This window comes from Malania oleifera, chromosome 7 (genome assembly GCF_029873635.1).
Source record: "Malania oleifera isolate guangnan ecotype guangnan chromosome 7, ASM2987363v1, whole genome shotgun sequence".
NCBI classification, from domain to species: Eukaryota; Viridiplantae; Streptophyta; class Magnoliopsida; order Santalales; family Ximeniaceae; genus Malania; species Malania oleifera.
The window spans coordinates 58,866,302-58,878,736 of NC_080423.1; the positions used below are offsets into that span (position 1 = coordinate 58,866,302).

Sequence of the window (12,435 nt, forward strand, 5' to 3'; positions counted from 1 at the left end):
AATAATAATACACACCTAATCTCATATAAATACAATAATAACAATATGGAAATAATTAACCCCAACAAAAATGATATACAATATACAAACATGGAAACGAAATCATGAAAACAATTCAAATCGTAAATCTAATTTGCAAATATACACAAGGATAATATGGAAACAATTAATGACATGATGAAAATAAATCAAACCTTAGAATTAATGTGTAAAATATACTACAATAGTTATTAACCTTATCATATACAAATTGGAACAAATTACAAGGTGATGACAAGACAACACAAGAAAGTGCGTGGTTAGTGCAGCTTATGGAGGATCTTCATCAATCAATTGATTATTTAGTATAAATGTATTGTGATAATCAATCGGCAACATGCTTGGCATAGAGTCCTGTACTCCATCTAAGAGCTAAACATGTGGAGGTGCATTATCATTTCATATGGGAGAAAGTGTTGCAATGAGAGATTAATATGAAGTCAAGACTAAAGACCAAGTTATAGACCTATTTACCAAAGGCTTCAATGGTGTCAAGTTCGAAGGATTTAGAAAGCAACTTGGTATGACTTCTAGAACGATATTGAGAGAGATATTAATAGTTAAGGGGGAGTGTTGAGAGAGCACCGACTCTCTCTCTCTCTCTCTCTCTCTCCAAAAGCTTCTAGAAAATTCTCTCTTTCCAAAAGCTCTCTCCAAGATTCTCTATCTCTCTCACTCTTTAGAATGTTCTTCCCTCCCTCTCCTTCTTAGAAACTTCTTCTTCTTTCTCTTCTGAGGAAACTTCTCCTTTCTTTATATAATTGTCTGCCTTTCTCTAGAACATTCTTCTCTAGAATTCTCTTCACCTCTATCTATAACACTAGCTAGAGTTGCTTAGAAATTTCTACTTAGTTGGCACCCACTTTCAGCACCTATATGAAAAGCTCAAGGATCCAATGTTGGACAAGCATAAGAAAATTGTGTGTGTTGTGTGCAAAAAGAGAGGGAGAGTGCAAGCAAGCAGTAGAAATTTTGTGTGGTGTGACAAGAAAGAATTGTGAGCATGTTCTATGTGTGGGCAACAAGAAAGTGCTCTGTAAGCGGGAATGTCGAGTGTCATCTTGTCGTTGTGAGTTATATTAAAGTATGAAAGGGTGTTTCTTGTCTTGTGTGTGTGTCTCAATGTCTATCCAAGTGTAACATGCTAGGCACCTATTTTATTTCCGCAAATCAATAAGAACTAGTCTTTTGTTGTGGTTCACCACCTCTAATTCCTAACAAAAATACTTATGGTTTTTTTCATTTTCATGATTTTCTTCTAAGTGCATGTACCATTTAGGGGTGCCTTGATGGCCCAAATGTTAGTACCAGAAGAGTCCATAGGTGTGCTTAATACACATGAATGATCACCAACTTGATCCAAAAGTTTAAGCCTATTGGGTCTTGAACCTAACCATGAATATAAGCATCCATCATCCACTCACTTTTTCCAATGTGGGATAAACTCACAAGTAGAATTCTCAACAATCTCCCCCCTCACTTATGAGTTCCAACTACCCCCCCCCCTTGAACGGAAGTCCCACCACTCGTGAGTTCCAACTGCTTCCCCTTGAATGGAAGTCATCTTCTCCCTTATGGGACTAATTCTCCAAAACTTTACTCAAGTGGACCTTACCACTGTGTCTTACGTGTTTTAAATTGTATTCCAAGTGGGTCTTCAAACCAATCCTACCTTAAATCGGAGGAATCCATAGGTGTACTTGATACACATGGGTGAGCACCGACTTGACCCAAAAGTTTAAGCCTATTGGGTCTTGAACCCAACCATGTATATAAGCACCCATCATCCACTCACTTTTTCCAATGTGGGACAAACTCACAGATGGAATTCACAACACCAAATACTTACGTCCTTCAATTTGAAAGCAAGAATCACTTGACCTAAAGACAATAAGCTGAGGTATAAATACATCAAAGCAACTTTACTGCAAAAGCTTCACTTAACTCATGTAGGCTCTTTAAACTCAAACCATCTTTAGAGGTAGGTTTGTTGGAAATAATGAAAATTTTATTAAATTTAACCACAATGAAACCTCGGGGACTTAATAGAAAAATTACAAATACTTGGAAAAGAAAATATTACAAAGGATATATTGAAACAAGGAAATTATAGGTTGAAGTATTGATACTCTATTACCAGAATTTGCCACCTCCAATGGTGGAGTAGGCACTGACATTTCAATCTCCAAGATTCAATAACCTATGCTATTAGTAAGTTGCATACTAAACTAGAAGCTCACACACTGAATCAAATGTAGACATAAGCTAATAATTTAGAAAAGAAAGGAAAAAGAGTAGGACATAAGTTTTAGGAGGAATGTTGGGAGGAAAAATATGTTTCAAAAGTAGTGAACTACACTTTTTTTTTTATAGATATTGTAGAAGGGTGTTAGAGGAGGATTAAATCCATTTTTTTGAACACTAAAAAACTAAAAATTAAACCTTGTAAAATCTATTGTTTTAAAATAAAATAAAAAACTAACAACCATTTACTGCAATTCTAGACCAAAAAAATCAATTTGCCAGGACTGTAAAACCAAAAGACAATTTGGTCTATGTTGGAAAAAACCATTAGATAACTCTTTAAAATTTGAGTTTGAAAATACAACTAAGGCTGGAATTTAAGACCATAAAAATGATAAATAATTGCTAAAAGATTGAAAAAGTAAACCCCAAATTACACTCCAAATTTATTTTAATAAACAAAAAGAAAACATTGTTGTTAGTATAAAAACCCCTTTGATGTTAGCTCAAAAGGCATAGATTTTAATGAGAATAGAATTTTGTAGCAAAATAGGAGTCCAGGTGAGGCGGGGCAGGTGCGTGTAATAGGATATCCCATAGAGCCCTATACTCTTGCCCACCTCGATAAGGTATCAGGAGAAAACCCCCTTTGACAACCAATGTGAGACTACACCTACAACTCCAACAAGGTTTATGTTAGGTACCTGGGAGCAACCAGAAAGATGTGACACCAGAAATTTAATGTGGTTCGATTAATATCGACCTACGTCCACGGAGCACACCACAAAATTCACTATTCGCCAGAAAATTACAATTCTCACTCTCTCTCCCTCTCTTCCTCCTCTCTTTCACCTCTTTGCTCTCTGAGCTTCTCATGTGTGTACGTATCACATTCCTTAGCTCTCTATTTATAGGGTTGATATATAAATCACAATTAATACATTAAATTACAAATTTGGGAGTTTCATCCATCAAGATAAAATCAAAATGAATGGAGAGATAAATAGACCGTGTTTCCAACTCAACTCCAACTCTCCTGGCTCCAGCTACAACAGTTTACATATTTTATTCAAGCTAATTGTGCATCCTTTTGTGTTTATATCATTCCCTTCCATAGAAAAGCTTCGAACTTTTGCCTTATATTTTTTGTTGCTAAACAAAGGAAAACATGTTTCTCCAATAGTTTTGTATATTCATCACCATGTTTTTTATGAGCTAAAGCCTCCCGACAAATTCTTATTTGTCCAGCTATTGACTTTGCTAGAGATTTTCTCTACCAAATGAAAGCAATCCTTACCCATCTTTTTAATAATCAACATGAAGATCAAGATATTTTATAGGCAATGCAACCTCAACCATGGAGAATCTAAACAATCTCTTTCTATCAACATGGGTACCAGCAATTAATACACTCGACTCTTAAGGGATTAGCTTGAAGCCCTAATAGAAGGCAGAATAATCCAAAGAATTCTTGATAATTGTAGCAAAGGCAACCTTCCTGGATAGGAAATCAAAGATCATAGCAAAGCACAAATTTATGAGTCCAAGCTTTCTACAGTTGCTATGAAACTTCAGCTGCACTATGGCAATAACAATTTCCATAATTCTTGTCAAATTACAAAAATATGGGAGATAAGAGTCCCATTATCGTATACCCTTCCTCCCTTCAGAAAACGCCTCTATAAAACCATTTATTGACAAGGAAAAGAAAGAAGTTATTATATCCAAGAAACAAAAACAAAAAGATAATCAATAGTTTCAATAATTTTTCAAGTAAAAAGGCCCAACTTACTGAATCAAAAGCCTGTTCTAAATTAGCTTTGAGAGTGAATATGGCAGTATTTTATCTGATGATGGTTATGAAGTTTTTGGGCTAGGATAAGTTTCTCTAACTTGACTTTCACAAACATAGTTGGGTTGGAAATAAGAAGACGATCTAAACACAAGTTGTGAGAATCTTTGTAATGCATTTACACAAGAAACTGCGAAATGCCACTAGGCACTAGCCTATAATCATATGGTGATGAAAGGTTTGCAGGTTTGGAGACCAAAACTAGCCGGGTAGTATTTACTTGCTTGAGGAGTTTTGCATGATGAAGAAGAGACGGTTGCCCCAAAATCTGACTCCACAATACTCCAGGAAGCCCCTTGTAAAAGCATTAAATCCGTCAAGCTTCAGAGAGAGAGAGAGAGAGTGAGAGAGACTTTGACCATTCACAAAATTTCAACTTTTGACAAACATAACTAGATCCTTCGTCAAATATTGCCCAACTTTAGTACACCTTCTCTTTAATGGCATAAATATTTTTTTGCAATTGAATGTCTCCCATAAAAATAACATAAAACTATGATATCTGAATGCTATATATATCGTGATGAATTAAAAGCTCATCTGATCAAGTAAAAATTTTCATTATTAAGCAAGCCCCAATCAAAGCAATCAGTTTTACTTCTGTACGGTTATTTCTAATATTAAGTATCGTTGTGTCAATCAAATCTCATTGAATATTAGATAGGCTCCAAATTCACTTCTGAAATGGAAGCAAACACAATGGCCTTTATAACACAATAATTTGTTCAACTCATTTTAAATTAGATAAAACCACAAGAAGGATTTCAATAATCCCAATCATGTTTTACCATGTATCCATAAAATCTGCAGTAAAGGGTACGGATAAAAGGGAGCTGTTATATGACTTCATTACATTCTTTGCAGTGCTAAAAAGTAAAGGAAGAGTAGTTAGGATCAACCTATCATAACGTCATTGAAGCAGCTGCGGCGGCTGCCTCATTGGCCGTGTTGAAGCCCGGGGTTCATGCATAGCAACATGGGAGCCCGGGTTTTCAAAGTAGTTCCATGGCTACGTGCTACTTTGACGTGAGGTTAGGAAAAGCTAAGCCTTTGATGAACCAGTTTCATTTTCATGCATAGGGATGCCAATAGCATGGATGTGTTTTATATAGGCTAAGCACACTATGTATAAACCAATTTGCATTCCCTCCAAAAAGGGACTTCTGCATTTATTATTATAGCATTAAATTCGATCATAGGCACTGCAACATATCCATTTATTAGTGGTGCAACGAATTAGAGGTTAATTTAAATCTCATCCTTGCCAGAGTAATAGTGGCGAAAAACACAGGAAAAGTCCTTGCTTTCATGACCCTCCTTGCAGAGCTCCATGTATCTGCAGAGAAAAAAAATGCATTTCATTAGACATTGACAACCCTACATTTAATTTCATGTAGCATGCAAGCTTCGGATCTCTGCTACTTTTACATTGTTTCATCAAAAATTCATATTCCTGATGAGAAGTCAAATGTGAAGGAGGAGAATTGATGTAATGTTGGGCAAGACTAAGACAGGTTGGAGGTCATGGCACAAACTCCGGTTCAAGTGTTCACAAAAGCCTGAACAGTGTCTTTGCCTAATAATGCTTCTAACTACAAATAATTATCTAAATAATAATAATGATAATAATAATAAAAGAAGATAAAGAAAAAATACAAGCCCTGTACAAGAGTAAAGAAGCATTGTTCTGTGCTTACTAAAATATAGTCCCTCAGAAGATAGAAGTCCTGTGAAGTTGTGTGTATGTCTATACCAGCTTGAATCACATTCCAGTTTCAAAGGTATACATCAATATTGAGCATGAGAATGACAGAAGCACAGTTCTAAAATGTTGCTCAAGTAAAGGTTTCAATGAAACAAGTGATTTGCAATAAATAATAAATGGTACTCGAGATGCCAATGGTGTCTCAATTATTTGAAATCATTGTATTTCAGTGACGATGATGAAAACAACTGACATGACTACAAATTTGAAAATAATTAAACAGAAAAGCAGCACAGGAAAGTCCAAGTCTTATAACATCTAAAATGAATAAGGTTACGCATTTGGTTTGCAGATGTCTATTCTTAGAGATAGTCATGGTATAGGCATTTGATAGTTTACAAAAGAAAATTGCTGTCATCATTAAGTAAATGACAAGACAAAAATTTTATCAATCCATAAAATGGACTAGAGGAGAAATGATTATTCCCAAATTTCACCATGGGAATTTCTATTCTCACTCTATTCCATGTTTGATGGAACAACACAAGCATTTTCATGAGTGATTTTCTTTTAGTTATTTCATCCCTGTATAATTTCTATTCCGCTCTCAACTAATTCAATTTTGTGAACCAAATGTTGTTGTGTCGGGTATGCCACTTGTGTCAAACACTAATAAAACAACTATTGCTATTAATATATAACACAGCTAAAGCATTGCAGAAACTAATAATAAAAGACAACAATAAAGAACAACATAAGAATTTATGAGATTTGGTACATAATTTACCTATGTCCTCGGGTGCCGACGATCAATCCACTTCTTCCAGAAAATTATAATTTGGACAAATTTCAAATTACCAATAGTAATTAGAAATACCCTAGAGTACAAATACTATTTGTAACTCTTCAAATGGGAGGTGTGTTTACAAATGATGAGGGACCCTCCTTTTATACCCTGAGACTAAAAGTTTAAAGAAACTTTCTACCAATGTGGGACAAAAAAACCCTAGAGTACAAATACTATTTGTAACTCTTCAAATGGGAGGTGTGTTTACAAATGATGAGGGACCCTCCTTTTATACCCTGAGACTAAAAGTTTAAAAAAACTTTCTACCAATGTGGGACAAAAAACCAATAAATCTCCACCTTGACGATAAATTCAACAAATTTTTTAGTCACAAACATTCTCTGGAGTTCCAAATTATCGGTGCCTTCCAAAAATATTCAGATTTGTAGGTTATTGATCAAGTCCAAAAAATGTTTGAACTTGATTGTTATCACAATCTTGGTCAACATATCTGCGGGATTCTCAGTTGTAGCAATCTTCTGAAGAAGTATTCTGTCTTCATCAATTATGTCCCGCATAAAGTGAAATCGAACGTCGATGTGCTTCGTTTGTGCATGGTAGACTTGGTTCTTTGTCAAATGAATAACACTATGGCTATCATACAATACAGTAATATGTTTCTAAACAACTTCCGAATTTTCAAGTAAACCCTGTAAACAAATAAATTCCTTAACAGCCTCTGAAACTGCCATGTATTATGCTTCTGTAGTAGACAAAGTAATAGTAGACTATAAGGTAGAACTCCAACTCACTGGACCATTAGCAAATGCAAATACATATCCAGTAGTTGATTGACGTTTATCTAGATCGCCTGCAAAATCAGAATTCACATATCCAACAACACGTTGATCAATAGTATTATTTTTATTAAATACTATACCGACATCAATAGTATTTATAATGTATCGTAAAATCCATTTCACAGCTTGCCAATGTCCTTTACCCGAATTATGCATATACCTGCTTACCATACTAACATCTTGTGAAATATGAGGTCTTGTACAAACCATTGCATACGTCAAACTACCAACTGCACTTGCATAAGGAACTGGTGACATATACTCACGTTCCTCACCTGCATTAGGAGATAAAGATGCACTAAGTTTGAAGTGAGGAGCAAGTGGAGTGATAACTGGTTTTGATTGCTCGAACATGCAAAAATTTTGTACTACCTTCTTCAAATACTGTTTCTGAGTCAAACTAACTCTCCCTTTCATTTTGTCTCTGCATATCTCCATGTCAAGTATCTTCTTTGCTTCACAAAACTCGTGACATATACTTATATTCCTCATCTAAATTAGAAGATAAAAATGCATTAAGTTTGAAGTGAGGAGCAAGCGAGTGCTAACTAATTTTGACTACTTAGACATGCCAAAACTTTGTACTACCTTTTTCAAATACTGATTCTGAGTCAAACTAACTCTCCCTCTCATTCTGTCTCTACATATCTCCATGTCAAGTATCTTCTATGCTTCACCAAGATCTTTCATCTCGAACTTTTGATTTAACTAACTTTTCAGTTTGTTAATTTCTTCCCTGTTCTTTGAAGCTATCAACATATTATCAACATACAAGAGTAAATATATAAAAGATCCATTTTGTAATTTACAAAAATAAACACAATGATCATGTTTATTTCTAATGTACTTGTGACCAATCATAAATTGATGAAATCGTTTGTACCATTGGCTTGGAGATTGTTTTAAACCACAATGATTTTCCCAGTTCGCATATCCAATTTTTTTTCTAGTAACCTTAAATCCATCTAGCTAAGTCATATAGATTTCCTCTTCCAAATCACCATGTAAAAATGCAGTTTTTACATCAAGCTGAACTAGTTCAAGATCAAATTGTGCTACCAAAGCTAACAAAATTCTAATGGAAGAATATTTAACAACTAGAGAAAATGCCTCATTATAATCAATACCTTCATTTTGTGTGTAGCCCTTTGCTACCAATTTAACTTTGAAGTGAACATTATTTGCATCTGGAAATCTTTCTTTCATTACATAAACCCATTTGCAACCAATTGCTTTTTCTAGAATGAGATAGCTTCTTGTGGAAATAATTCTCATTAATTGTAACATAGGTACAAGTCTGTATAAATAGATGTACAACAGAAGAATAGAAGGAAAGAACTAAAGATGCTAACTTTTAAGGAAACTAAATATTCTAGGATATTCTTACGTTTACAGCTGAGATTCTCTTAGAAAAATAGGAAAGTTAACTAAACAGATTTGAAACTTTTCAACACTCCCCCTCAAGTTGGCTTGAAGATATCTTCCATGGCCAACTTGCTAATGAAGTTTTCAAACTGTTTCTTCGGCAGTCTCTTTGTTAGTATGTCCGCTACTTGCTCAGTTGTCGAGATATATGGCAGACAGATTACTCCCTCATCTATTTTCTCCTTGATAAAATGCTTGTCTACCTCCACATGTTTAGTTCTATCATGAAGAACTAGATTGTGAGCGATAGCTATTGCAGCTTTATTGTCACAATACAGTTTCATTGGTAGTGAATTAATAATCTTTAATTTTTCTAGCAACCTTTTGATCCTTAGTGCTTCACAAATTCCATAAGCAACAACCCTAAATTCTGCCTCTGCACTACTCCTTGCCACCACATTTTGTTTCTTGCTGTGCCATGTTACTAGGCTTCCTCCAACAAAGGTGCAATAGCCAGAAATTGATCTTCTATCAGTGATAATTCCAACCCAATCTGCATCAGTGTATACTTCAACCTGTAAATTTCCATGTCCTCCAAATAATAAACCTTTACTTGGAGTCCCTTTTAGGTACCTTAGAATCCTGTACACAACATCAAAATGCTCGAGTCCTGGTGAGTGCATAAATTGACTTACCACACTTGTTGCAAAGGCTATGTTAGGACGTGTATGAGAGAGATAAAGGAGTTTCCCTACCAATTGTTGGTATTACTCTCTGTTGATCACTTCTTCAACCTTAGCTGGTTGGAGTTTTATGTTCGCCTCTATAGGTGTTTCTGCTGCTTTGCACCCTAGCAGACCTATTTCTCTAAGTAAATCAAGCACATACTTGCGTTGGGAAACAAAAATTCCTCTCTTTGACCTTGCAAATTCCATACCAAGAAAATACTTCAAGTTGCCTAAGTCATTGATCTCAAATTCCTGAGCAAGGATCTTCTTTAACCTCTCTAGCTCATTGTTATCATCACCTGTTAGAATTATATCTACGTAGACAATAAGGATAGCCATTTTAGCTTCAGGTGTGTCTATAGAATATAGTATGATCGGATTGACCTTGGCTATAGCCATGACTCTTTACTACCTTCCCAAAGCGTTCAAACCAAGCTATAGGAGATTGTTTGAGTCCATACAATGATTTCCTCAATCTTCACACCTTGCCTTTGCCACCTTTCCTTTCAAATCCTGGCGATAGATTCATAAAGACTTCCTCCTCTAAGTCTCCATTTAAGAAGGCATTCTTCACATCCAGTTGATATAAGGGCTAGTTAGAGTGAGCTGCTAGAGAGAGCAACACACGGATTGAGTTCATCTTGGCTATAGGAGCAAATGTTTCCTAGTAGTCAATTCCATATGTTTGAGTGAACCCCTTTGCCACAAGTCTTGCTTTGAACCTTTCTATACTCCCATCAGCCTTGAATTTTACTGTAAATACCCATTTATAGCCAACAGTCTTCTTCCCCTCCGGTAGGTCACCAACTTCCCAAATGCCGTTAGTAATTAGTGCATCCATCTATTCTTGAATAGCCAATCTCCATTTCGGGTGATCTAGTGCTTCCTGAATGGTTCTTGGAATAAACAGATGAGACACATTTGAAGTAAAGGCCTTATGAAAATCAGAGAGTCTATGATAGGATAGATGGTTTGGAAATAGGATGTGTGGTACAGGTTCTAACTCCTTTCCTAAGGGCAATGGGCAGGTCAAGATTAGAAGAATTATCAAAACAAGGATTTAAAGAAGAAAAAGTACCTAGAGTATGTGAAGGAGGACCAACTTGTGTAGGTGATGATTATTGGCCTTGCTTTGGATTTGAAAAAAGAGCTCTATTATTCTGATGATTTCTTTTTCTGGCATAAACACGAAGTTCAGATGAGGGAATATTTGATAGTACTTCTCCCCCCGTTTGTGAATCAGGTATGCCTTGTATAGGTAGACTAGGATTTCCATTATTTTCGCCAGTTAAAGTATCGGTTTCTTGACCCTTTAAAGAGTGGATGTCAATGTCAAGAAAAACGTTTGGAAGAGACTTAGAGGTTTGCCAGAACTCATCTTCAGTTTCCTTTTTCTCCCCCTGAAGATAGTTATGGCAAGAAAAGGGTTGGTTTTCAATAAAAACAACATCCATACTAATATGAATTTTTCTGGTTAGAGGCTTAAAACATTTGTACCCTTTTTTATTAGGAGCATATCCAAGGAAAACACATTTTTATGCTCTAGGATCAAGCTTGGATCGAAGATTGGTAGGTATATGAACGAAAACAATGCATCCAAACACTTTTACTGGCAGGTCTGATGTTATTTGACATGTAGGAAACAATTTTTTTACGCAATCTAAAGGAGTGATGTATTTTAGCACTCCAGTAGGCATCCTATTAATAAGATAACATGCAATTAAAATAGCATCAACCCATAGATATTTAGGAACTTGCATTGAAAACATTAGGGCCCGTGCAACCTCTAACAAATGACGACTTTTTCTCTCAGCAATGCCATTTTGTTGTGGGGTGTCACGACAAGTAGATTGATGTTGAATATTTTTTGTTGAAAGAAATGTTCCTAAACATTTGTTAAAATATTCAGTACCATTATCAATTCTAAGGATATTGATTTTCATTTGGAACTGGGTTTCAACCATATTATAAAAATCCTGAAAAGTTTTTTCAACCTCAGATTTGTTACTCAATAAGTACACCCAACACAAACGTGTATAATCATCAATAAACGTAACAAACCATTTCTTACCAGAATTAGTAGTGATTTTTGAGGGACCCCAAACATCACTATGAATTAAATAAAAAGGTGTGGAAGAATGATAAGCTTTTGATTGATAGGTGCTTTGGTGACTTTTGGATATGTGACAAACATCACAATGAAGAGAATTGAAATCCAGTTTTTTAAATAAGCTAGGAAACAAATGTCTTAAATAGGGAAAACTAGGATGTCCTAGTCAAAGATGCCAAAGCATTATTTGTTCACGTACAAAAACAGAACTAGTACTACTACTCAAACTAGGAGCTTGTTTATTGTTGAATAAAGTCTCATCAAAGTAGTAGAGTCCATCAATCATCCTAGCACTGCCAATCATCCTCCTCGAGAGTTGGTCCTGAAATTCACAATGGGAATCAAAGAAAATGACACAACAATTAGAATCCCATGAGAGTTTACTAACAGGCAGCAGGTTACAAGCAAGTTTAGGGACATTAAGGACAGATTTTAGTTCTATTTTTTCAGAGATTTGGATAGAACCTATTCTAGCAATGGATGAAAAAATTCCATCTGCAATTCTAATCTTTTTATTACCAGAACAAGGAGAATAAGATTGAAACAATTGTGAGGTACTGGTCATGTGATCAGATGCACCATAATCAATAATCCATGGTGCAAGATTCAAGCAACAAGGGTAGGCACTAGGGTTATCACTTGTTTGGGCCAATGAACCAATAGGAAGACTAGAGCCAGAAGTAGATTGCAGCAATTGAAGAAGATGATCCACTTGCTCAGCACTTAGGAAATTAGCTTCATTGGC

General features: G+C 35.4%; 1 protein-coding gene across 3 annotated transcripts in view; it reads right to left on the bottom strand.

Moving 5' to 3' along the window:
* Nucleotides 1–5,264: 5,264 nt before the first annotated feature.
* LOC131160336 (probable 3-hydroxyisobutyrate dehydrogenase, mitochondrial) overlaps nt 5,265–12,435 on the bottom strand; it is a 126,355-nt gene continuing 119,184 nt past the window's right edge. For all 3 annotated transcript variants that reach the window (XM_058115928.1, XM_058115929.1, XM_058115930.1), the window contains one exon: nt 5,265–5,471. In XM_058115928.1, coding sequence (XP_057971911.1) covers nt 5,384–5,471 — 88 coding nt within the window. In that variant the 3' untranslated portion in view covers nt 5,265–5,383. The remainder of the gene's footprint in view (nt 5,472–12,435) is intronic.